At 45.5% G+C, this 26,376-nt stretch overlaps 1 protein-coding gene across 1 annotated transcript; it reads right to left on the reverse strand.

Annotated features, from left to right (window-relative positions):
- Positions 1–3,703: 3,703 nt before the first annotated feature.
- Positions 3,704–25,095, reverse strand: NUDT3 (nudix hydrolase 3). Its single transcript, XM_005142828.3, has 5 exons — positions 24,580–25,095; positions 13,167–13,277; positions 6,152–6,196; positions 5,538–5,622; positions 3,704–4,322 (listed from the first exon to the last, which is right to left on the reverse strand). The coding sequence occupies exons 1-5, from the start codon at positions 24,676–24,678 to the stop codon at positions 4,153–4,155; spliced, it is 510 nt and encodes a 169-aa protein (XP_005142885.1). The 5' UTR covers positions 24,679–25,095; the 3' UTR covers positions 3,704–4,152.
- Between the last annotated feature and the right edge of the window lie 1,281 nt (positions 25,096–26,376).

Consider the following 26,376-nt stretch of genomic DNA (forward strand, 5'->3'; position numbering starts at 1 on the left):
ATTGAATCTGGCTTTCAGGAAAGCACAAAACATCCATTTGGGATAAAACAGCGTTTCTGAGAACGAGCAAGGGAATCTAACTGGTTGTAATGGGGAGCGGCACCCTGTGCAGCTCCGAATCAGCTGCTCCCCAGAGCACAAAGTGTGTTGCAAAGGTGACATGTTCGCTGCATGGATAAGTTGAGGCAGAGGCCCCCGAGTCCATGCTCAATTTGAGAAGGGAACTGAGGATTCCTGGCATTCCCTACCCACATTTTTAGCCACTGAACACTTTGTGTTGGCACAAGGGAAAAAGCAACACTAGCAGATTCCGATCCCTGTTGATTTTCCAGTTTATAGAGTTTGCTTTAAGGCACATTCAAGAACTAAACTGCTGTCTTGCTCAACAGAAATCTGGGAAGCGCACACAATGTCCAGCACCAGGTCAGAAAGCTGATGTGGATGCCTGAACTATTGTTCCTTTCCAGCCCCCAAAATGAGAACTCTTCCCTTCCTCCACAGCAGTGAGACTGAAGACCATCATCATCATCAGAGCATTCACATCTGAACAGTTTCTTATCATGTGCCATAGAGAGAAGAACCCCATTAAATCACAGCAGCCTTACTATCAGGAACCAACAGCCCCAGTACTTCTTGCATCTTACCATACTGACCATCAGCAAGACATAGGGGCATAAACAATACCAATACCAGAGTGGGGAGTGAATCAACGCTGCACTGAGCAGCAGGTCTTCCTTTTCCCCCTCCATCACCCATCTTGCAACCCTGAGGTGCATTTAGGTGCATAGAGAAATCCAGTACTTGAGTGTTTAGAGAGCCAGTATTTTTCCCCCTCTTCCTCAGCTGCAGGCAGACTTGCTTCTTGATGTATGGTGAGGTGTCCTTGTATATACCATGAATACATGCATGAAAAGCAAGGGAAAAGTGATCTTATGAAAGAAATCACCCCTAAGAAGCTGCAGAGGATATCAAGTTTGCATGAGACCCCAGGGGTCAGAGGGAGAAAGGTCTCCTTGGATGGAGACTGTGCAGCATCACCACACTTGGCATTTAACCCAACCCAAGACAAGCATCTGAAACCTGCAGCTTGACTTTGCCGAATCTGCTGCAACCTTGCAGAACTCCTAAATAAAGCAGGGGTATTCCTCAGTTTTAGCTAAGAACACACCAGCACGGAGATGAAAGCAACGCTGAAGGCCAAACTAAGAACATTATCCTTCAATGAGAAGCTGAGACACATTGTATTGGCTCAATACAAGGGGTCAGGCTGGGCACTACTGTCGTTTGAGGTAAGGATCCCACTATCTCCAACACCAGCTCAATACAGCACCAGTTTTAGCAATGCTGGAAGCCTGAGTCTAATCCTACAGAGGTTTTAGCAGTTGGTCATGGGAGCAGCCCTAAGCAGGTCCATCAAGCAGGCACCAGTCTGTCCATGAAGCCCAGAACAACGCTTCTGTCACTAAAAGGTAGTTTGCTTGTCGGTCCCAAACCAGTTTAACATCAGGTTGGATGAAACTGCTTGAACTGCTAGGGTGTGCAGCTACACCATTACTAGGGAAGAACCTCAGATGCTGAGGAAGAAGGGAATTCATGTGGTGCAGGGAGAGGTTCAAGGAGCACAGGACTAAAGCCTGCTCCGAAAGTCGCATCTGTTGCATAAAGGCTATTTCTATCCCAGGATCTATTTCCAGTTAAGAAGGCATTAATATCAGCCACTCCATGTCCCTGTGTTAACAGCATCAATTCATGCCACATTAAAACACTTTCTTGGCACAATTTATTTTGTCTGACCCAAACAAATAAGCCATTAGCGAGTCATTAACAATATTCTACCCTAAATTGTCAGTTTGAACAGCCCTGTAAAAACATTTTTAGTTTAAAAACAAAACTGTGCATGCTGTTGATATTAAAACTGCAGTTACTCTTTCAGGAGTACCAGCTGTTTTGTTGCAAAGCATTTTCAACGTACTAATCTGTACAGTAAAGACAAAAACTCAATCGAAGGCAGTAGATGGCTGTGTTAGGTGCCACTCAACGGCTCGGTGACTGAATTTCTTGCACACTTCCAGATACAATATTCAAGCCCTTTTGAGAGTTTGGTTCAGGCTGATCAGCACAGAGTAAGCAAGTATTGTACATTCGTCTCTAAGTTGAAGTGAATTGAACTGGTGTAATTTAGGCTCAATTCCAGACACTCGGTTTCAAGCTACTTCTGGAATAATGCCTCAGCTTTTTCTTCTGCGTGGTTTTCCATGTTAGCAATCACTGGCACTGCTTTTGGCCTTGCTACTCCACACTGATGAAAGCAAGAACAAGTAAAAGGAACAGAATAGGATCTTAAAATGAACAGCTTCTTGCCAAACCAGCAAAGATACCATTCCCCCCTGTCCCGGGCTCCATGGATATTTCTATCAGATGTTCAGATTGTGAGCGCTTCTCGGGAAGAGAGAAAAACTCTGGAACAGTGAGTATTTATTAGGATATTTTTTGTTAAATAAAGGGGGAGGGAAGAGGAAAGAAAAAAGGAAAAAAGAAAAGAAAAAAAAGAGTACTGCAGATTTAATTTCACATCTTGGCTCTGCTCTGACAAAGGAGAAGTTACTGAACTCGGCAACTTCTTCTTGTCCCAAGCCAGGGATTAATTAATGCCCCTCCCAAAACTTGTACCTGTCCCAACCCACCCCCCCCCCACCCCAAGTCCCAACCCTTCCCCTTTAATTCCCCAACTAGACAACACTGTTGGCAAATCAAGACAGCATGAAACTTACATCAATAAAAACAACAAAAAAAGTCATGTGAAGTGTGCCAATGCATCAGGGAAACTATCCTATTGAACAATGTACTCCTCCACCTCACGGTTCCGCTCAGAGGCAGCTGTACCTTTCACAGAGGGAGAGTTTACACATTTCGAGCATGCTCCATGGTGCAACTGTAAGTGCTGCAGAACCACAGGACAAGAGACTGAACACCTGAATTCTTCCCCCCCCCAACCCCAGGACTTGTTTGCAGGGATACACGTGGTTACCCGGCCGAGGGTTCGTGCAGTAACACTCAAGTAAATACAACCCGACGCTTTAGCACAAGTTACAGGTATCCAGTTCACGCGGTATAAGGCATGTGGACAAGAGGAGAAGACCAGCGGGATGCAGCAGGATCAGCAGGACACCATTGGTGATTGATGCTCCAGTTTGTCAGGCTTTGACCCCACTCTGGATCCCTACCACAGACAATGAATTCAGTTTCTATCGTAGCATTTCTGAGGCTATTCATTTTGTTTTGGCCAAGCGTTGAAAGACCAACTCCTTTTTGTTTCATTTTGATGCAAATGCAGAGACATTGGCAGAAGCTGGAGGAGAAGCAACGGAGCAGCAGGGATGTCTGCAGGTGATGAAAACTCTGCCCTCAACTTCAAGTGTCACTGCACTGAATGGGGAGATACCGAACGGGGAGTAAACTGGCCCAGCCACCAGCACTGTCACAGAACGTGGAGTTTTTAAGAAACAAGAACAAAAAAGGCAAACAGATTCATTCAGAACCTTTCCTGCAGGAGCAGCCCAGGATTAAACCAAATTCCTGGAAAATTAAAACGTTAGATTCTCCATCTAAAAAAAAAAACCCAGAGTTTATACATCTGCTCTGCAAGTGACCCCCCCACAGGTCTGAACAGCACCTGACAGTACAGACTAAGACTTAAAAAGAGTTGATCTCACATTTGAAGTCTTTTAATTAAAAAAAAAGAAAAAACAACAAAAAAACCCAAAACAACCCCAAAAAAAGAAGTGGCTATGGCTGGGCTGACACAAACGGGACACTTGAGAACACAAGGCAGAGGCCAGACTGGCAGCCTCGCTCGCCAGGCCATGGAAGCAGTGTGACGGGAAAGAAAGGGGCACTTCATGCACAAAATGTATTTTACAAAATACAGATCCAAAAAAAGCCAAAAAACAACAAAAAAAAGCCAACAAAAAGGAAAAAAAATTAATAAATCCCACCTTGCACTAAATTGCAGCACTCTCACCACTTGCTGTGCCACAGGCTGCTGCTGCCCAGGCCTGGCTTGAGAGAGGAGGCATGTGAAAAAGGGGACGGGGAAGGGAAATCCATGTTTCAGTCTGTTTCTCAGAATCTCTCTCCCAGGGACCTCTTCAGTCATCTGATGTCAGGCACAGAGCTCTCAGAGTATGTCGTGGTCATGACAGGAGTGCCGTTGTTTGCCAAGCAGCCTTGCCTCAAGGTTTCGAAATACGAGGCTTGCACTGGTTTATGATACTGCAGAACTTTTATGGCATCTTCAATCTTAAACCATTCCCTTTTCCTTCCTGTTGGGAAAAGAAAAATCAGGAGATGCAGTCAAACAAAGTTACACTTTCTATGTTTAAACGTTACCATTGAATAGCTTTCAATCAGTATCACGTGCACCAATAAGGCAAGAATCATCTCACTGTGTAGCAAAGTGTCAGTTCAAAAGATACTGGGAATTTTTTCCTCATTTTTCCAGCTTTTTTCCCCAGATTTTTCCAGACTACCCTGGCCACCTCCTCCCAACACTACACTGATGGCTCCTCTGTCCCCATGCCAGGTATTCCTTTAGGGCAGTACATCCACCATCCAAACAAACTGGCCTTGTGTTTCCTAATTTAAAACCCCTGCATTTATTTTCCTAGTTCCCTAATTTCTATTCAAGTCAGATACTCATTTTAAGACAATTCACAACAACACACACCAACCACCATTCAATTCCTATCCATCCGCAAGCGAACCTCAGTTTTTGGTGGACATCTCTCAACTCTTACACTTCCAGTATCTGAAGAGGGTCTTTATTAGGGACTGTAGTGATAGGACAAGGGGTAACGGGTTAAAACTTAAACAGGGGAAGTTTAGATTGGATCTAAGGAGGAAGTTCTTTACTGTGAGGCTGCTGAGGCACTGGAATGAGTTGCCCAGGGAGGTTGTGAATGCTCCATCCCTCGTGGTGTTGAAGGCCAGGTTGGACAAAGCCCTGGGTGACCTGGTTTAGTGTGAGGTGTCCCTGCCCATGGCAGGGGTTTGGAACTGGATGATCTTAAGGTCCTTTCCAACCCTAACTGTTCTATGATTCTGTAAAAACTCTTCCATACACATGCATGATAAAAGTGAGGGTACAGACACTACAGTGCTACCCACACACCCCATGTGGAACAGCATCCCTTGCATTTGGGAATCTGATTTAGGGGAAAAGAGTTCAAAAAGATAACAGGGAATGATTAATCCACACTGCCCACATGTATTTTCTTCTAGCCTTAGAAAGGACAGCTTTTCATGCTCTTTGCTTAGTATCTTGAAGTGCAACAGTTAGACACATAACTGCTGTAGAGGCAGCTGTACAGCTGAATTGACTTCTCCTGGGTCACAGGGGTTACAACAGCATTAATGTGACCACAGGTTTTTTCCCCCCAAGCAACCAAAGGATACACCACTATAACTTTTCTTGACTGTTCTCACAAGGATTTTGTCTGCATCAAACCAGTTAATGCTAGCAAGCACAAAGAGCTTACCAATATTGACAGAGTCCTCCCAGTCTTCCAACACTTCTGTGACGATAAGTACGTAAACATATGTCCTGTGTTTCCTGTCCCGATTCTAGAAGGCAAAAGGGAGAAAGGACAAAGCTACCTAGGGAAAAAGGCAGGTGGGCACGTGGTGATTACAAGGTGTGAGCTGCCTTGGGATGATGCTGTGGTACCTTACTGCAGCTGCTCACACTGCAGCTCGTTCTTTGCCATTCAAAATTGCTGTGTTTAAATGAGGTTCTGAAAGTAATTAATAGGGATTGCTGCCAAAAAGTCTAGTTCCTAATGTGTAAGGCAGTATAAGGAGGACGGATACCACGCTGCAGGTATCTATCTGCAACAGGTTTGGCAATGGGTGACAGTGGGAGGACACTGCTCCTGGCTGCTCCATGGCACTGAAACATCCCCTGTTTCACTGGCTTATCACCAGTGACTGCAACTGAAGTGGAAATTGCAGATGATGGGATCAGCATCCATTTCTATGTAATGGGGAATTTCGGTTATCCAGCTTGCTTCACAGCATGCAAGGAAGTGAGTTTTACTCCAAGACTATTGTTTTTTACATCAACATTTCACAGCCTCAGTGGTCTGAAACTTACCTCAAAAATTCCCACTAATCTTCCTAACGTCCCTTTCACTCCAGCCTATGAAAAGTTCAAAGAGAAAGAAACATGCTTTAACAACACACAGATACAGATACGGATGTCAGTACACATTTCCTTATTTGTTGTGCAGGAGCAGTTCCTTCAGGGCAGAAAGCAAATGCAGTAAATTTCTGTTAATCCTAAAACAACAAGATCCCAAGAAAAAGGACAGAAGTGCAGAGCCAACTCCAACCATGCAAGAATTCCCAGGATTTTTTTCTTCTTTTTCTATATTCAAGCTATTTTTAATTCAATGTGGAGGAAAAGAAAGTTCTATGATTAGCTACTAACTGCATACCAATACACTCTGAATGACCAGAATCAGCTCTGAAGTTTATTATAGCCTAAACACGGATACAATTTGCTTTGGGGTTCAGCAGATCTACCCCTTTAAAATGAAAATACCTTTGAGGCACGTGTAAGTCATCCATTTACACCATCAAAGCCACCCAACAGCTATAAGGTATTTCAGGGGTGCCCTGCATGCAGCTGAAGCTAGCCAATATAAACACAAAATACTTTCAATGCTGGAATGTGGCCTCCACAACAGGAGCAAGACTATTTCTGATGCAACATAAAACACAGACGCACACTGAAAGAAGAATTCTGAGCACAGACACAAATCAAGAGAAGATCTAAGCAACAGTTTTGTCTTCTGTTTGCATACGACCAAAGATCTACCCACTTAAGCTCGTTTTCTGTCACTTGTTAGACATCCACTCACCACTGTGGCTCAGTCGCCTTCTCAAAGTGCTGTTTCTCATCTCTGCTCCCTGATGCTGCACCACGCATGTGTGCAAAATGCTCTCCCCACTCTTTGCCTCCAGACTCCTCCTTTCCTCCCCCCCAGTCATTTACATTCCCTTCTTTTTCCAACTGTAAATGGTTGGAACTCAACGCTACAGACGAGGTGAGCTTTTGCTCCAACACCTAACCGGTCTAGATTAACACACACAGTCTGTCATACAATCCAGCTGTGTCTGGAAGGTACATTCATCTGCCACAGTTGATGGCAGAACTGCCCTAAGAGAAAAGGACTTGTGGCTTCCCCTTCTACAAGCATTCCTAGAAATCTAGGATCCCTTTTGTAACATGCTCCTTGATCCCTGCTTCTAGGAAAGAGCTTTTCAACTGAATCATTATGTTGGTTTTGGACACAAAATTTATTGTCTCATCAGTATTTGTGACATCCTGCTCAGCCCATAGGTGCAGCACTGCCTGTGAACCACGAGGCTATTTCTGGAGTCAAACAGCAATTCCATGAAGGTCAGCGTTCGCACGTATGCGCGCCCCAGAGCGCCTGGGACAGAGCTGGCTCTGACCTTTGTGGGTGAGCAGCTCCATCTCATCTGCACGGCTGCTGCTGCTGCTAACCTGGACTGATCTCTCTCAGCAGTGAGCTGGAAGGCAAATGCTTCAAATGAATTCCATTCAAAGGACTCCTCAGACAGTGGGGGTTTTTGTTCTTGATGTTTGCAAGCAGCCTCTCAATGCACCAGAGGAACACAGGGCTCCACCTCCACAAACACATATATACTAAAAGGTGAAATGTAATGAAATGCTACAGGTTAGTAATTGTCTTAAGCCAACCCTCTTCACTTATTCCTGGGGAAGGCTATTGAATTCCTGCTCTCCTTACTTACCCGTAAAGGCACTGAATCAAAAGGCAGAGATGTTGTGGTAATGGTTTAGTGAATTCTCAAGCCTGACTAGAAACAAATTTATCTCCAGGCAACTAGCCAGCCTTGAAACTGAGCATGGATACTGCAAAACCAACCTCCCAAGCAGTTTATTCCCAGCTCTAAAACTGTGCTTGAAGTAATACAGGCAGGTGAGGGGCCCTTGCTTTTGTTCTGGTTAAACAGAAAGGTGATGGAAACAACACTCTCTCTACAAACTAGGATCCCTCTCTGTTCTGCCAGGTCGTTATTTATCCATAAAGGCACAAAATGCAATGCCAAGACAAACACAGCAGGAAAACCACATTACATTGAATTATCACTTGAACAACTCAAACAAGTGCTGAGGTTTTCTTCACATATGAATTTATCACATGCAGTAGTAAACAACAACATAATTTAATGGTTTGATTCAAAGAAATATTGGGCTGAATTTATAAAGAGAGACCTTATCAAAGCCTGCAAAGCACATCAACTCTTACACCTGGGGTCCAATGGCTCTCATCCTATTTTCCTGGCATAGTGGGTTTTAAAGACAACACACAGTATATCCAGCACAGACCAACTGGACTGTTATACACCTACTTTTGATAAAGCCCTTTGTTCACACACAAACAGGAAAGTCACAGTCCCTGGACAACCACACACGCTGTTGAATGGAACAAACAAAAATGGAAGTGCCATTGACCTTCTCACACAAGCTATTACCACTAAAGTTACTCAAGACATCCAAGGAAATGGTCTATAGCTGCCAGGCTTCTCTTTGGGCCAGCTCCATACCTCTTGCTTTGCTATGGGCCAGCTCCTTAGCATCCTCCTGACTTCACTGCAGGAGAATGAGTGGTTTCTTGACAAGTTCAAAGCACAGTCACAGGCTCACCCAGGATTAAAGCTGGACCTAAAGCCTAATTTGCACCAGATGACTCAGGAATTTTCTCCTCATTAGTAAATGGATTGAGAATCCTCTGCCCTCATGGGATACAACAGCGTCTGGCAGAGACAGCACAATTTATTTGGGCACATGTTCCCCCACCAAGCACAGAGGCCATGCTGCAATGCTCAGAATACACACATGTCCTAGGAGGATGCTATTAAACTTATCAATCAGCACCAACTGTTCTATCTGCAGGTGTGAGAGTAAAGCAAACCAGTCCATCCACAGCATCCCCCAGGAAGAGGCACATTCAGGTATAAGAAGAGGACAGACAGAGCTTGCAAAATGAGTTCCTTTTCCACAGATCCAAACCAGTTTCCAACATCCAAGACAGACCTCACTGGAGGAAAAGACAGATCTGGCACCAACTGCACAGTAACAGCCAGCACATGGCTTCAAACCGCTGCCGCACGCCCAGAGGGGTGGGATGGGTGTTCAGGACAAGCAGCAAGAATCTGGAGGAAATGAAGCTTTACTAGTTCTGCTGCTCATGGAACAACTTGTTTTAATAAAGAAAAATGACTGAAGACATCCAAGAACAGCAGGTTCAGGTTTCAAAGCTGAAAATAAGTTTGGGTCAGATGCAAAAAGCAGCCTGCAGCAACACCATCTGTTCCTGGGGACAGCTTTTATTTCCTTCCATCTGAGCTAAGGAAAATGTGGGTTGGAATTTCAGCTATTTTACTTTGCTCTATTCGGCTCAAAGCCTGCATCTACAACAGATTACTGCTGGGCCAGAGGACGGTGGTAAAACACCCAGATCTTTGCTCTAATACCTGCAGTACTGAAGGCAGTAAATCACACCCATGCAGCCTGCTAGCTCAGACAAGTCCTAAAGCCACCAATTACAGACCTGCCAGGCAAATTTTCTTGCTGTCTCTACTTATTATTATTATTAATCCAATTCTTTAGTGCATTACAACCAATATATGCTTTTATATTTGGGAAACAGAAACGAATTACCATGACAGAGCAAAGAACTTTAAGATGTTGCATTCATTTTTATGAAGTTCAAGTACAGGGTAACAGCCAGTAGTGAATTCAAACCACTATTTGCACTGTATTACTAAATCTAGGAAGAGCACAACATCATCTCAGTCATTTATCCATAGTCTTTGCAATATTAACAGGAAATATCTTCCTATTTTAGCACTGAAAGCCATCAATATTCATATTCTAAATCACTAACAAAATATGTAAAATGGAAAAGAGTATTTATAAAGCATGTTTAGGAGGGGAAAAGAAGAGATCTCACAACCAGATCAAAGTACTATCATGATGGACTATTCTTCATGTTGGCATCAATTGCCTGTTTGATCACAGAACTTATCTGGCTTTTGATTCCCATGAAGAAAGCATGACTAACACTCCTGTAATTTTATAGAACTTGACATTTACTAAGTACTTAAAGGTCAGGATGTGAAAGATGCTGTAAGTGCAAAATGAAACGTCTTTGGGTTTAACAGATGAGTGTGGAGGCTTTTTTCAAAGTCACTCTATAATAAGTGCAATTTAAGGCATCTATTTCTAAAACATGTTCTTCACCAGTGGCTCACACCCATAAAAAACCCTTATTCCTAACATGAAACTAATTCTGGGGGAGAGAATGCAACAGCATTAAAAAATCCAAGAATCAAAAAGCAAAACATGTGCTACATTGGCAGTAATGCCTGGTTTAGAAGGGCCCATGGTTCTAGAAGGTAACCTTAGAATATACATGGAGTCTCCAGCTGAGCAAGACTGACCACATCACTTTCAACAGCCTGTCAGAAACAAACCTGGGTTTATTCTGCTCTCACTCAGAGCCAGTGTGCTTGTCTACTGCCATTTTGCTTAGAAACAATGCCCAAGAACCCAAGTCACTTCAGATTTTATGCCAACAACAGCAGGCAAGACAAGTGTCGGTACCTGTCTACTTTAATACTTCTGCTGGTAGAGATTAATATAGATAAGGACTACATCAAACTAGGACAAGGACTTCTGACTCAAACTGGGACAGTGGGAACACAGGTTCCACTCAGCACCAGTATTTCATTTTCATCTTCTAAAACTTGGACTATCAGAAAGAGGGAAAAGTCAGCTTTCTTTACATGACAATGATTCCAGCAATAACATGGATACACTCAAATATGCACACGGTAACAGGAGAACAGTGAATGCACAAGTTAAAAACCTTAGTTTGGGGAAGCACATTTTAAAAAGAAGATGCATACCACGCAAAAAAGAATGAATTGAGAAAACCCAGCCTATTGTCATCGTCAAAGACCACAAGCAACTGAAAGGGTAATGAGTCTATACAGCTCTTCCAACTGTCTCTTATTAAAAACTGGAAAAGGCATACCCAAGTCAGTGAAAGAAAGCCCACAGATTCCTTCCACAGCTTTGGACCAGCATGCAAAACACCTTCTTTTAGGATAAAAATGCCTTTGTTTTCATTGACACATAGGAAACTGGATTCTCCCTCTGCCAACACAAGCAGCAGTCTCCTCCTGCTCAGCTAACCTCTTGTTCCTTTGCAAGTGACAGATACGCCTGTCCCAGGAGAGAAGCAAAGACATCAAACCTACTGGGGATCAGCCTCAGCTACAAATACCCGAAAAGCCAAATTCCCATGAAAGGATAAGCAAGGTTTCCCAGCTAGCATGCACACCAGTTACCCAGCAGTCTCCTAAAACACCTCCTTGGCCAAATCAACAGCACAAGCTGGGGAACTGGCTGCACAAGTCCCTTACAGCATTACAGCTGCAATATAACAAAACACTCCCCTCCACATGCACATCCCCGAGCTTAAGGCCGTTGTATACACTATAATTCTGTGTGTAGATTGTAAGCAGTGTCCTGGAACACAAACCTATCTGGGGAAGGCCCTGCACCCCTCCGAGCCAACCCGTGCTCCCTACCTCTGCCAGCAGCCTCCCCATTAAGCTGTACAAGTGCTCAAGTAATGTCACACACGTGACAGGCTGCCATTCTGCAGCCCACTTTCAGGAAAGCCTTTCCTGTAACAGCATCCGAGGGCTCCATTTCACATTCCCACCTGACTAGGTGCCACTGAGGTTAGCAGCTGGGGCCATCCTGTGCTTTTGGAGCTTTCCATGTTTACTGTGTGCGAGCGGCAGTCAGCAGATAGGTGCTTCGCTGGGAATGACTCAAGCCTGCTAGGCTGCCACAGTTTGAATTACACTCTCATTCGGCACCGGTCCACGTGAGCCAGGGAACACCAGCTGAGAGAGAGGGGATTATCTCAGCCAGCCCAAACCAGTTTCTCCACTGCAGACTGAGCCCATGCCAAGGCCTCCTTTCAGCTACCGCTGTCATGGAAAGAGAGCGATGCTTCCAAGGGGAGGGGAGGGTTGATACACATTTCTTTGGAGGATCTGAAAGGCAAAGCCATGCATATCCTCAATGAACCCTTGACTTCTGTACCAAATAAGTTTATTATTAGTAATGATTGGGTGGTAAAGCAGGAGTCTGAAGCTAAAAATGTTCCTACTGTTCTGGTTCAACTCACTTTGGCTTGTAATGTGTTTGTAAGATTGCCGAGCTACTGAAAAAAGCAGGAGCTGTGTTACAGGCTGGAAACAGAATTTGCAAGCAGCAATCCCCAATACTAAGAGGGACCTAAAGGCACTTAAAATAAAACCCCAAAGCAACTTGGGACTCTGTAATCTTTCATATCTTTCTGAGAAAGTGTTGCATTATAAAAACATCCAAAGAGAAACACACAACTCAGGAACTGCCACATTAGATTAGTCCAAAGGCCCAAACAGTCAGCATTTTGTTAAGCAGCAGAAGGTACTTCCAAATACTTCAGAGAAAACCCTCCATATACCAAGCAATTGAATAAAGCCCCCATTGCAGAAGCTTCCTCCCATCAATTAGCTCTTGACTTCTGTTCTTCAGCACAAAGATTTATAACCCTCTTGAAAGCATTTTTAATCCTGCCTTATATAATTGTGAACCTACTTGGTCATCCCCATATAATCTTTTCATAGTTTCTGAATTCAAGCATGTCTCCAATTTGCTAATATTCACAAGAGACATCTAAAGACACGTTTTACACACAAGGCACTCAGCTGCCTTCAAATTCCCTATGAAGAATAAGATTGCTCTTCCAGCTTTGAGAGAAAAACATCCCTTCCCCATAGAGACAACTGATCTGTGTTTATCTCCTTTCTGAAATGGCTTCAGGTAAAGAAACAATACCCAAACCCATGAAGGTATTAGGAATTTTGGCTCCCTTCTACTGAAGTATTACAGAGCTCCACAAAAGCACAGCTGTGTTTTGAAGCCCTCTTCAGAAATCGTTCTTCACACAGAGAAAACATAACCGAGAACCTCCCATCCACACACTCACCTCTTCACAGACCTCCCGCACCGCAGCCACGTTGGGCTCCTCCTCGGGCTCCATGCCACCCCCAGGGACGATCCATCGGTCAGGATGACGACTACTGCTCACCAGCAGCACCTGCGGGAGCAGAGCACAGCAACGTGTGAGCTCCAGCACCGGCTGAGGAGGAGGAGTTGGTTTTGCTTCCCTCACGTCTCCAAACAGCACCAAGTCTTCCCAAGCCAACCTCCTGAGCCCCTCTCAGGCAGCTGAGCAAGCCGTGACACCTCAGCATCACAGCACTTACAGTGGAAGAGTTCACTACTCAAAGTCACTACTTAGTCTTGACAACCCGGGATACACATCATGCAACAGCACAAGATGGCACAGAGACTGCTCAGCACCTTCTCCCTTCGCAAAGGTACCTTCATTTGATTTCATTGGTACCTTTGGCCTCGTCTGCCTCTGCAGTTACACTGGTGACACACACAAGTCACGTAACTGCCCATCGAAACATTTATGTGCACTTGTTTTAACAGAGATCTACAACTTCCCTGTTTGCCTCTTCTTCTGCAGCAGGGACCAGGGTCCAGTTTTGTAGTTTTGTTTTAGATGGGGCTGTTCAGTGAGATATAAACAAAATAGAGCCCTGCATTAAATCACTGCATAGGACGAAGGACTTCTTTGCATCAGCTTCAACCACTCTTCATAAGCCTGCTTTGTGGCAGTTCTCCTTGAAACACCTTTCATTCCAGTGCAATTCTGCTCTGTACAAGCTCACTTTTTGTTTTGTCATCTTCCAGGAACAAACTCCCCAACAATCTCAACCAGCTACCAGTTTCGCCCAAAGAACATCAAGGCGCTGTGCTTATTCAATGTACTTGAAACACATCCACGAGGAGAGATGGAAACTAAAAACAAACACTGGTGTTCAGCTCTCTGAACAAAGCTGGTTCATTAGAGTCATCATGCTATACTTCATCATTTCACTGGCACAAAGCTTAGAGGCAAAGCGACTTGCTCCAGAAACTTTCCAACATACCAGTCCAATTAGGTTACAGGCCAGCTGTAACAGCTTCAGACATTTCCAAGTTAGACTGTGCGAGACACTCAAATCCCAGGCTTTGCTGTGTCTATGTTGCTCTATCAGTGGGCTAGGAACAGATTTGCACTGATTACCACGAGGAAACCTACCTACAGAGCTCAAAATCAAACTTGTCACACGAAACCAAGCCCAGGTTTTCCAGGGTTTCCTGGTTCTTTTATCTTTCAAAGTCTCATCTGCCAACTGACCACCACCAATGTGATTTTCCTTCTCCAGGCCATCCAGACCAGGCTCAGCGCAGGGGAAAGAGGACCATAGGGTATAACACCCAAGGGTGAGGAAACAAGGGGCACTGACCAATGGCTCACAAACCAGGACTAGCAAAGCTGAAGGCAGAAACTGAAGAGGGTTCACCACAAACATTTTGGCAACTGCTGGTCTAACCTTTCCTAAGCCTGGAACTGAACTTGCAGTTCTCGAGTGTCAGCACTCCTCTCATCAGCAATGAATCTCATCAACAATAATGTCTCAAAGCCTCCTCTTGCTGCTTCAGTCAGATCCTACACCTGAAGCCTGCAAGGCATAAGGAAGCATCATTTACCAAACAGCACCATTTCAATCCCTGAGCGCTCCCCAACCTACTGAACCAAGGCAAATGCACACTAGAAATGAGTTAAGCTGAATGAGGCACCTTAATTCTGTAGTTTCCTAATGGAGCTGCTCACTAACTGATGTATCTTCTGGCTTAGGTTGCAATAGAGCAGCATTTACGTTAACAGTAACATCCCATAGTATTTGGCCTTCCAAAGACAGAATCCTTTTCCCCCCAACCATCCAATCCACATGAAACATGATCAATAGCCATGCCTGAAGAGGGAATGGAAACTATGCATCCTCAAAGCCTTCATGGCTCAGCCAGCAGCCGGGTGCCACGAGCTGGACTTCCTTTGTCCTGACCCATTACCAGAAGGGCTTTCACTGGGATTCCTCTCTTCAGCAGGTGATTCTGAGGGCAAAGTTAAAAGAATAGCAACTGACATATCTCAGATGTTTTACTGTTGGATAAAGAAGCATCATCTTTGTCCTTTCCGATTTCAATTCAGAGCTGCAGCTTGAATTCAAAGAACCAAGAGGAAAAGAGGAGGAGAAGCTGCAGAAAGAGAGCTCTGAAAGCCAGCACAGCACACTTCACACCATTGAACTCCTGCCACCTTTCACTTGGGAGAAAAAGCATCTGCTAAGAAAATCCCTGCACAAAGACTTGTACAGGAAAGCCTGTTGGACTGCTCGGCCTCAGACAATGCTTTAGCAACACACCAGTAGGAACTTTTAGGTGTAAACAACAGTTTTAGGCAAAGTAAATTAACTTCAGCTGCTCTGGCAGTTGAGCATTTTCTGAATAGAATTAACATGAACAACCCTCAGTGGGAAGGAAAAACCTGTCATTCTCACACTTCTATGTAATCAGACTATTTCCTGTTTAATAAAAAGGAAATCCCATCAAGGGAGAGCAGGAAACATGCCCTACGAGGTCATTCTTTTAAAACAACTTTAAACAGGATATTGCTACCAATGAGCTCTCCCAAGACAAAGGGGCCTAGTTCCCAGGGTCTTCCTTTCAGTGCTCTTTAAAAAGGGGGGCACAGTGTTCCCCTTTTTCCAGTCACTGGCACTTCACCTGACTGCCATCACTTCAAATATCATGGAGAGTGGATGGCAATTCCCTCAGGACTCTGGGATGCATCTCATTGGGTCCCACAGACTCACCTATGTTCATGTTCCTCAGGTGGTCACAAACCTGCCCCCCTCACAAGGCAGCATCATTCAAATGCCTTACAAACTGCCCCCAAGGCAGTAAAATGAGATGTGCTGATAAACAACCTCTCTCCAAAGCCCATTAGTATCTGGGGAACAGCCCAAATGCTGTCCCCAAGGGAAAAGCTGCACTCCCCTGCAGAAACCTTCCCCCCAATAGCTGAATGGGCAACCACAAAGTACCTGGGGAAGGAAAGATACCAGCTAAGCAGGTACAGAAGAGATGTAATAGCTTGTGTTGCTGCCATAGCCAAGCCAGAATTACCTGCTAAGTTCAGAACACAGGATACAGCATCAGGGTAACTTACACCAAAAAGACAAAGCAGAGAAGGGCAAGTCTACATTCACTGTACACCCTAACATGACAAAAAACCATGTATTCAATTGCTCAGTTAGACTGAAAATTTCCAATACACACAAACAAAATAAAGAGTACATTGTTTTCTAAACAACCACCTTGTATGTCTTTGATCTCTCCATTTTTAGTCATTAACTTCTTTATGACATTAAATTCCTGATTTGGATATAGGCTAAAGAAGAGATTTTCATTAAAACAGTCCTAAAAAATACACCAAAAATGACACAACTTATTTTGTATCAGACCACAACACACAGGAAGGTTCCTTTCCCATTTTATTCTCTTGGCCTATGAGGGGTTTAGGGGCAGATTTTGGAGCCAAGTCTTGCAGTCTTCTTGAAAAAGCCTTTGCAGGTATCATGTCACACAGCCAAGCTCTGTTTTCCAGGCTTTGAAAGCCAATGATGTCATTTCAAAGCAGGGAAATGAGCAACAGCATCCTCCGTGGCAATGCACAAGGCAGCCCTGAAGCAGCTCTCACACAGGATCAAACAAGTAAGAGAAAGGTAAGAAAAACAAGCAGAGTTTGAAGCCTGCAGCAGGGGCTCCTAAACAGAGCTGGATCGTGGCCTCATGCTAAGCAACCTTCAAAAGCAGCGTGCACACCCAACTCCAAACAGCTCCAGAGCTGCCCACCAGCTTCTCCCTAGGGGAGACAGGAAACACGCTGAGACCTAAGGCTGCCTGGGCTGCCACATACAAACCTCAGCTTTCCATGGGAAAAGGGAATAGTGTTAGCCACTGGATAAATGTGGGAGTCCCCAGCACACAATGCTGTGAGCGACCTAATTCCTTACAAACCTTTGTATGCACATCAGTTGGTTTGGGGTTTTTCCCTCACCCAGAAATAATGGTGCTCTGCAAAGCAGAAACCAGGCAACCAGAATGAGGCGGAGAATTCATTCCCAGCTAACAGAACAGGGACTGAGGGATTCCCAGGTTCTTTCATGCTATGGTGGATTTAAACAACCACCACCCCCCATAAATAAAACAGGAGGAGCTACGCTGTAAGGAACACGGTTCCTAGAAAGAGGCTCCACAGCAGCAGAACAGCAAAGACAAAAGGGCCACAGCATTATTAGAAGATGGGCCACAACGTTATTAGTAAATGAGCTGTGAATCTTCCAGACTCCCAGGCAGAGCCAGTCCTGCCCACACGCGCCAGCCTAAGGACAACCAAGCTGGCAGAGGCAGTAAGAAACAGAAGACAAGATGTTAAATGCATGGGGTTTGGGCCAGCCAGCATCCTGCTGCCAGAAGCCGATCTATAGCTACTGGCTACTGAAACAGCTTCTGCACTTTCTTCTATGCTTTCCATCGATATTCAGCCACAAAATGTATTTTGCATAGTGACTAAAGCACATTTAAACTCGTTTCACACTTCAGCATTATTTATCAGAAGAGGGACTGTAAGAAAATAACGTCTCACCACACACTGTAGTGAAACTGGGGGAGAAGATGGCTGACTTCAATGATTTTGGCCTGTACAATCTGTCTTTGTTTGAAAGTTTCAATTTAATAAGAGTCTCTGTATGCAGGAGTTTGGAGTTGAGCAGTGCTGGAGACTCTGCAATTCATCCTATGACCAGGCAGGATATTGTAGCCAGTGCAGCTCTGTGTCCAGCATAATAAAGACCTTTCGTGCTTTATGCAAAGTTAACAAACGTTCTCACAACCCCAATATACCATTACTGTTCTTAATGCTGTTATAGCTGACAAAACTGGGATCTCGATTTGACCACATCAAACCACTTTTTAACACTAAGAAGAGCATATGCTGACAAATCAGTTCAACAGAAACAGGAGGGGAAAAGAGACAGCAGTTAGCAAAGCCAGGCAAAAATTAATCTCATTTAACTGCAGAAACAGCCTCAATTACACTACAACAGAACAGGGGCTTTGCCAAACTGCTAAAGCAGGATGGTCTAAACACATAGGCCAAGGTTTACAAGAGGGCTTCTCCCACCCTCTTGCTATTCAGGGCACGTTATGGAGTTAGCACATTAGTAGTAACAAGTACAGCCTGTGGTCAGCAAACCTTCAACACGACAACAGCTTTAGCTAAGACAAGAATATGCACAACCTCAACAGCAGGCCACAAAGAAACCCCTTCCTGACCATTACAGCACATCCTCATAGGACATATTTCCTTAGACAAGTGTTACTTACACACACACACACACTCACACCTTGCTCCATGGCACAATGCAATCTAACTTGCAGCGTGGTACCTAGAAACTGGAGGCTGGGAATTAATGGCAACAGCTTGAAGGGGAAAGTATTTGTGGTACAGAGCTTGCCCAAAGTAAAGCACAACTTTGAAACAGGAGTAAGAGGTGAACTGGAAGAAGTTCAAGTCACTTCAAGTGTTTTGATTGCACCTACAGTACTATAACCATAGAGGAAAAATAAGATTTAGGCTGCTACTTAGAATAACAAATCATAAATCATCATGTGCTGCACTGGCTTCAAAATACCACAGTCATATCGCTGCTACTACAGTTTTCTTGTGACTTTAAGAGTGACTGCTTATCCTCACCGAAGAACACAATCCGGACTCCTCTCCCTCCATCAGAATTATGGTTTAGATAACCACAACCATTATCTGCAACATGCCTTTCACAGCAGGGCCGGGACAGAGAAAACAGCTGAAATGCTTGAACCAGCAGCCACTTGTTTCAGAAGCAAAGGGCTGATAAGGAGGCACTCCCAGTGAAAGACCCCAACCCCGAAGGCCTGTTTCTGCCTGTCAGAGTCAGTTGGTTGACCGCTTGGTACTTACACACCTCATCCAGGCAGGCTTCTTCCAGAAGGGATGCCTGCCTCTAAACTGCCTTACCTCCTTATTAAAATGAGAAGGGGGATATCACAAAATTAGTATTTAGGCCTTTTACACAGACCAAATGACTCTGGATGTCTGCAGCTGCACATGTATACACTTACTGGTTTGATGTCCCTGCCCATGGCAGGGAGGTTGGAACTGGATGATCTTAAGGTCCTTTCCAACCCAAACCATTCTATGACTCTATGAGTAACAAGTCCTAGGTATAAAATAAACCATGCAGAAACCCTACAGCCATGCAAACTCAAGAAGCTTTTCAGATGCAAGTAGTTAATTCTATGCGTAACATCAATACATGTTATTTACACAAGAAAAAGTAACCACCCAAGTCAATATGAATTAAAATAACATTCAAACCATCTGAAGCATCTTAAGGGGAAAAAAAATCTACCCAGTAGGTAATTGTTCCCTCTGAACTTCACATGTTAACGTGAAATGTCTGAGAATAGACTTAGTGTGTGTTAACCACTGCACAACAAAGCCACAGAGACACATATTGCTATATAAATGTGCACAAAAGGTGGAAGGTCCTGACTGGTCTGTGCAGTCAGTGTCTGGGGTGGACTGAAAACAGCTACTGCTTAAAGAAACTGAGCACCTGCTTCCCAACTGCTGCGTAGTGCATACAACCCCTGAACACTGAGGTCTACAGTTCATAATGTGGAGTTAAGAGTTTCTTTGTTTTGTTCTGTCCAGTTTTAGGGCACAACAGCACACAGAGGTATGCGCAAACCAGGAGAGACTTTCCTTATCTCAAAAAAATAAGGATAAAGTCCAACCACATCATCATTCTCCTTCAACTGAGAAGGGAAAGAGTTGCTTCTTCCAAACTTGAGACCCCATCCCTGAGTAAATCAGGTTGTCTGGCTGCAGTCCCTGCTGGTACACCCCAACTGCTTGTACCTGCCTCCTCACTCCAGCAGCGCATCCGAGCGGTGCCGAGATGAACCGTGTTAGGGAACCAAGCATAACATTCAGAACACCAAACCAAAACACACACCCACTAAAGAGGGGGGACAGGACACAAAGGTGAGGAAGGAAAGGGGGGAAAACCAGCCTCTGGTCAGGCAATAAATGGATCTGAGATGAAGCTGTCAAAGATGCGTTCTATAGAGAAGAGACAGCAGCCATCGCTGCTGGGTCTGTCACATCAAAGCAGAGCTGGAGCACACTCCCTTCTCCTTCCATATTCATCACTTGCTTGAGTTGTGGCAGAACAAAACTGACTCAGTTCTTCAGTTTCACAACAGCTTAGAGAGCTTCCAGAAAATTAAGTGAAAGTTTAACAATGTGCATCCTTTCCCAGTTTGGGAATGTACAAGAGACAGTGAAATTGCTTCTAAAACTGTTTATTCATGGAAAAGCTAAACCTTTTTTAAAATGAAAGCTCCTGCAGGGGTTTATGCTCTTGCAGGTGGAGAAACCTTGCTATAGGCACAGCTGAGAGGGACTGGAGAAGCACAAGCAAGAGAAACATTTACTGGCCTGTATCCTACTGGAGATGTGGTAATGTGTTAGCAACAGACAGGGAGAACTTTAATTGGGTTTCCACCACAACCCTTTTATGCAGCTGAAGGGAACGCATAGAGTCAAGGCAAGCCATAAGAATGTAGATTCTAAGGCTATATTCCATGGAAAGTTCAATGACCACACGATGTGGGCTCCCCTTATATCCCACCACTGAAGTACTCCAAGTGGGCTTAGCTATTGGTATTTCTATACTGGAGCAAACGCACAACGGATGGCCCAGGCACACTGTGTGATCATCACTGTGTCTACAGTCAAAAGTTGAGAACTGCTGTATTACATCCCAGCTTGCTTTAAAACTCACCCAGCAGAAGCAAGAAGAAAAGGGTTCGTTTGCATTCAAATTACTTTCCCCAACGGAGGCTACATAACTGTAGCTTTGATGAGCATGCTGGCGCTCAGCAGACCCTGTGTGAAAGTTCTGTTTTCTCCTCTCGATTTAGGTTTCATTCACAATGAAGAAAAGATGACCAACCCCGGATCCTATTCTTTCCAAGGCATTTCCTCCAAAAAGTCTTTAAAAATACCAGTTGTTAATGAGCAGCTTGGCCTTTCACCAGATACAATGCAGGCATGCTTAAACCTGTAGCTGGACCAGCGCGGGACTTAAAAGCCAAACGGTTCCTTTTGATTTATTTTGAAGTCTAAAGCAGAGATGCTGCCACTGAGCAGGCTTCCATCTGCTTCTTAATAGTAAGGCATCAGTGAAATTTTCTGGCACATTTCCTCATGGAAACAGCTGGTCCACACACAAAAAATATAGTTGTGTTATTTAAAAATAACACCATAATAGCAATATTGAGAGGCACTGACATCACAGGCAGTAAGAGGAGTGATTTCGGGGGTAACACAAGCCTGGGATCTCTTGATCTGCACATTCTCCTTCCCCACTGCTGCAGAAGCAGCAAATATCAAGGGAGTTTATCCTAAAAGATGAAAATAGCAGGATCCTGGCATTCAGTTGCCAAAAGGTCCTTTGAAGTCTGTTCACACTCTGAATGAATCCTGCTGCTTCCCCTGTTCTCCCTCCTGCCCAAAGAGGCACCAACCACACTGCAGCTCCTTTGCTGTTTAGGAAACACAGATGCAGATTTTTTCCACACAGGCCAATTAAGAGACATACTTTCTTGGTCTATTTGAGATCCACTTTTAAATGAACTCTCCCTGCACTGCTTTTTAAAGGAATACCGTCACAAAGACACCTTTTCAGCCAATGCTTGGTCTTCTAGAAACGTTCCAGAGCTTCTTTCATGTCCAAAAGTAGTAGCTTCCAAACTCAATACAGGGAAAATGTGCAACCTCCAGCAGCATAAGGAAAAACTAAAGCACTTCAAAACTAAAAAAGAATCAAAGTAAGCACTATTATGTTAAGAGCCTTTATTTGCAAATGTAATGCCTAACCAAAGTGCTCGTTTAGCAATCTCCACTGATTGCTGAGATTGTAAAGGAAATTAAATCTATGAACTGAAAATTAGGGGGTAAGCACCTAAAAAGAAAGGAAAAGCCTGCTCTGGAAATGGGAACGGGATTCTTCTTATTTCTTCTTGTTCTTTTGAAATTATCTCATTAAGGAGCTAATTCAGGGTTCAAAAAGGGAGAAGACTTGTGTGGTTTCATAGCAGGAAATGAAGAAGAAACTCAAGAGTTAAGCTCTACTATTCCTTGAGTGCTTCAAAGTAACCAGAAACAGCCAGTCCTAGGAAATACAGCAAGTTTAAATTATTTATCAAAGCACGCCTTTTCTATTTATTTTTTAACAGAAAGCTTTTACTAGATCTGTAACTAACATACTTTGGGTTTGGTCCCGGTCCTCCCCCCTTCAAATAGATGTCAATTTCTATTTAAACAGAAGTAATCAATAATAACATGTCAGTGGCACCAAGAAAAGTTATTATTCTCCAAGAGGAAAATAAAAACCTCAACCAACCAAGACATCTTTCCAGGCATGCTGAAGTGTATCATTAAATGTGTACAGGTAACACCTTTCTTGTCACTGAATAAGAGCAAGTAGCAGTAAGATCAAACAAGCAGACTTCTCTCAACTGAAAGTTTAAGTGCCAACAAATGAGAAGAAAGCTAAGAAATAACAATAAATGGATAAAAATCAAGGTTTCCTGCTTGCTTATGTCAATACAAGCGTAACTTAAATGGCTTCTCAACCTTCTGACCAAAATCAAGAGCAGTATCTGCGAATGGAGCCCATTCAGTGTGGCTCCATCATCACGTTCCAAAATGCATCTGCTGTAAAAGTCCACTCTGTGATATGAGAACACAGGATGTAGTTCCAGCTCTGCATTAAACACACAGACCCTACAGAAATATGGTGTTTGGAAGGCTGTGAGATGTCTTCAGGAGGCCACTTCAAACTCAAACAAAACTGTCATTCATTGCTTCACCATTTCTGTGGGTCGCTCACAAAGGAGCACATCATGTATGCAGGACATCAATCTACATTCCATACTGCACCACTTCCAAAGCAGTTAGTGCTCCTTCCTGCATCACAGGACAGCTCACTACACCACCTGATGATCTGGGGGGATCAGAGACAAGGCCAAACATTAACACTGAGCAAAGCTCAAGGGAGAAAATGATGCTCAAGAGCCTCCATGGCTCTTTGGAATGAGTTTACTTTCCCTTCCTCAACCATCTTGGCTCAGTACTGTGAAACCACCATGTTAACAAAGCTTTGCATCACCAGCACCAGAAGGGACACCAGTTCCATTGTCCAGGAGATGCAAGAGACCATGGGGTAAGTTAGAGCCCGTGTGATGTTGTAAAATAAAGAATAACCACCAGTCAAAGGCTGACTGCATCGAGTGGCCATTAAAAGTACATTCCTATCTTTACCCATACTGCAATGGTCAAGCACCTAACTCTTGAGAAGAACTGCCACATTGGCCTTACAAAGTGTGTAAAACCCCATCAGAAAACTCAGATGCCTCCAAACACCCATGCTGGTTAAGCCCAGTATCCTTACAATATGATTATGCTCTTCTTCATAGTTTGTTCAAAGAGCCATAAATGTCCTGAAAGTCAGTGGGAAGGGATCAGCCATAAGGAACACTACACCCAAACAGTGTTTTCACTTCAGACCATTGATACTTGTAATGTTAACACACTTCACCATGACAGCACAGCTCCAAAGGGTTTGTCAAGCCTCCTTCCTCACGTTAAATAGTAACCGGCCAGTATGGTGATTACTTTCCTCCAGTGAAGTGTGTGCATTCCCTTCTGATTTCCTGTAGCTACAAATACGATAATCAGGAGAACAAAGGCTTTAGCACAGCCACTCAGTGAAACGAAGCACACCTGACTCCAGAAGAAGCATGGCCCTGAGCCCTCCAAGCCCACATTAAGAGCCTATCAAACCAAGGAGAGTGAAACACCGCACATCCAAGCAAAGTTTCTCTTTTTAACTCCACGGGCAACACAACATCTTAGCAACACAGCTGCTCTCAAACGAACCAATCCACCTTTAATTCCCACTTCCTCCCAGGCCTCTCTGGACAGCAACTTCTGGCACTCCATCAGTCCCCTTTTATCCCAGTTTCTTTTTATAAATCCAAGGTCAGGTTTCCTCTCCCATCTCATGTGATGTGCTGGACTGAAGCGCTGCCAGCGTGGTCGGTGCACTCCGCTGCCAAACCCCATCCCGTGCCACAGCGCTCCTTACCAGACTGTTCCACCACCCCACCGCACGGTGCCTTTCACCGAGCGTTCCCCTCACGGTTAGGGGAGAGAAATGAAGCAGAAAAGGCAACACCAACTTTTACAGCGCCGCCTCACGTCAGCCTAAAAGGGCAAAGCCCCTCAGCGGCTTCACCCCCATCCCTGCCCGGCCCCCGGCCCTCACCTCCTCCTCGCTCTCGCTGCGGAAGCACAGGCAGGCCGCCCGCTTCTTGTAGCCGTCCCCGTCGTAGGTGCGCGTCTGGTTGGACTTGAGCTTCATCATCCTCCGCTCCGAGGGGCGGCGGGGTCGGGCCGGAGCGCGGCGAGGCCCGCGGCCTAGAGGGCGAGGGCGGGCAGGACCCGCCGGGGCTGCCGTGAGGGGCGGGCGGGGAAGGACGGGGAGAGGAGGGGGGGCACGAAGGGGGGGCCGCCTCCCCGCGGCAGTCTCTGTGTGGGTCTCGCTCTGTCTCCCGCAGCCGGGAGCCGCCCGCTACGCGCTGCCGCCCTTCGCCCGCCTCATCCCTCCCTTCACTTCCAGCCGCTCCGCCGCCGCTGCCAGCGCTCCGGCCACCGCCGACGACGACCGCGACGCCATCTTGGGGCACGCTACGCAAACGGCGTAAAGGCGCCGGGCGGGGGAGGTGGCGGTTAGCCCCTGCTGCTTCACGGTGAGCCCGCCACGCACACGGCGCAGCCCGGCTTCCAGAATCGCTCCCCCCCGCGCAGACGGCGCCACCACGCCTCCACCTCGACGCGAGCCCTCTGCGCCAGGGGCGCAGGCCGCCTTCGAGAATAAGACGGCTGCTCGTAAGCCGGCGGGCGGCTGCGTGCTGGGCGCCCTGGCAGTTACGCAAAAGGCGCCGGAGCGCGGCCGGCCCCCAGAGTCCGCCGCGCACATGGCTCCGCTTTGACAGCGGCGCTACGCAAAGCGCGCAGACGCCGCTAAGGGAAGAATACCCATCTTGCGCAACGTGGGGGGGCGGTTTACGCCAGTGGCGGAGCGCGGTTACGGGGGTCGCATTGTACCCCGCGGCAGGAGCGGAACGGACGGGGCAGCCCCCGGGGTGTGCACCCCGCAGCCGGGGGTGCTCCTCTGCACAGAGCCTCATGGGGAGGGAGCTCACTTACATAGCCCCCCACTACCGCAGGCACTCCTGGGTCCCAGGGCCAAGCAGCCAGGATCAGCATCACCCGGCTGCAGACACCGCACTCGGGACTCAGCAGCAGGCAGAGGGATGATACTGCCGCAGAGCTGTGTGCTCCCCCAGCAGGAAAACCCTGGCCAAGGAGAGCATGTCCCTGAACAGCATCTGCCCAGCACTGGTTTGGCTTCAGCATCCCCCACCGCACAACGGAGACAGACACGGAGGGTAGGACTTGGAGCCTTTGTAACCTTCTGACTTGGTACAGGGTGGAACACAAAGGTCTGGATCCCTCCATCTGGAAAGGTGCCCCTCAGCCCCATCAGCTCAAGTGGCTGAACACTCACAAGCTCTGCGAGGATGAGGACAGGCTCTGCTCTCTACCCCACACCAGCAGGTTCAGAGACTGGTAGATTAAAGCTGTGGAGGTAACACTTTCCTTGTGGAAGAGTCTATTTAGACTGGAGTTCTTCACCCCCCCCAAAAAAAGCCATTTTTACCTGCTTGTGTGGATCTTCCCTTTAATAAGTCAAATATTCTATTAGAAAATAGGTGGCATTTCATACCAACCACCACATGCTGGAATACTTCAAGTAATGTGAAAGAGTTGCCTACTTTTCCATGAGGCTAAACGCTTTGCTTAACACATCACTGCTTCCCAAACAGAATCACAACTCTCAATGAACACTAGCAAATGTAAACACTGCTGCTATACAGCAGGATAAACTACAAAGAAATAAACTCCCCCAGAAAGAAATAAATCTCATGCCCACCATTTCCCTCATCCCAAACCAGGGTTGGAACAAACTCTCTTCCCCCTGGGTTCACACCTAGGATAT

Source organism: Melopsittacus undulatus, chromosome 16, assembly GCF_012275295.1.
Source record: "Melopsittacus undulatus isolate bMelUnd1 chromosome 16, bMelUnd1.mat.Z, whole genome shotgun sequence".
NCBI classification, from domain to species: Eukaryota; Metazoa; Chordata; class Aves; order Psittaciformes; family Psittaculidae; genus Melopsittacus; species Melopsittacus undulatus.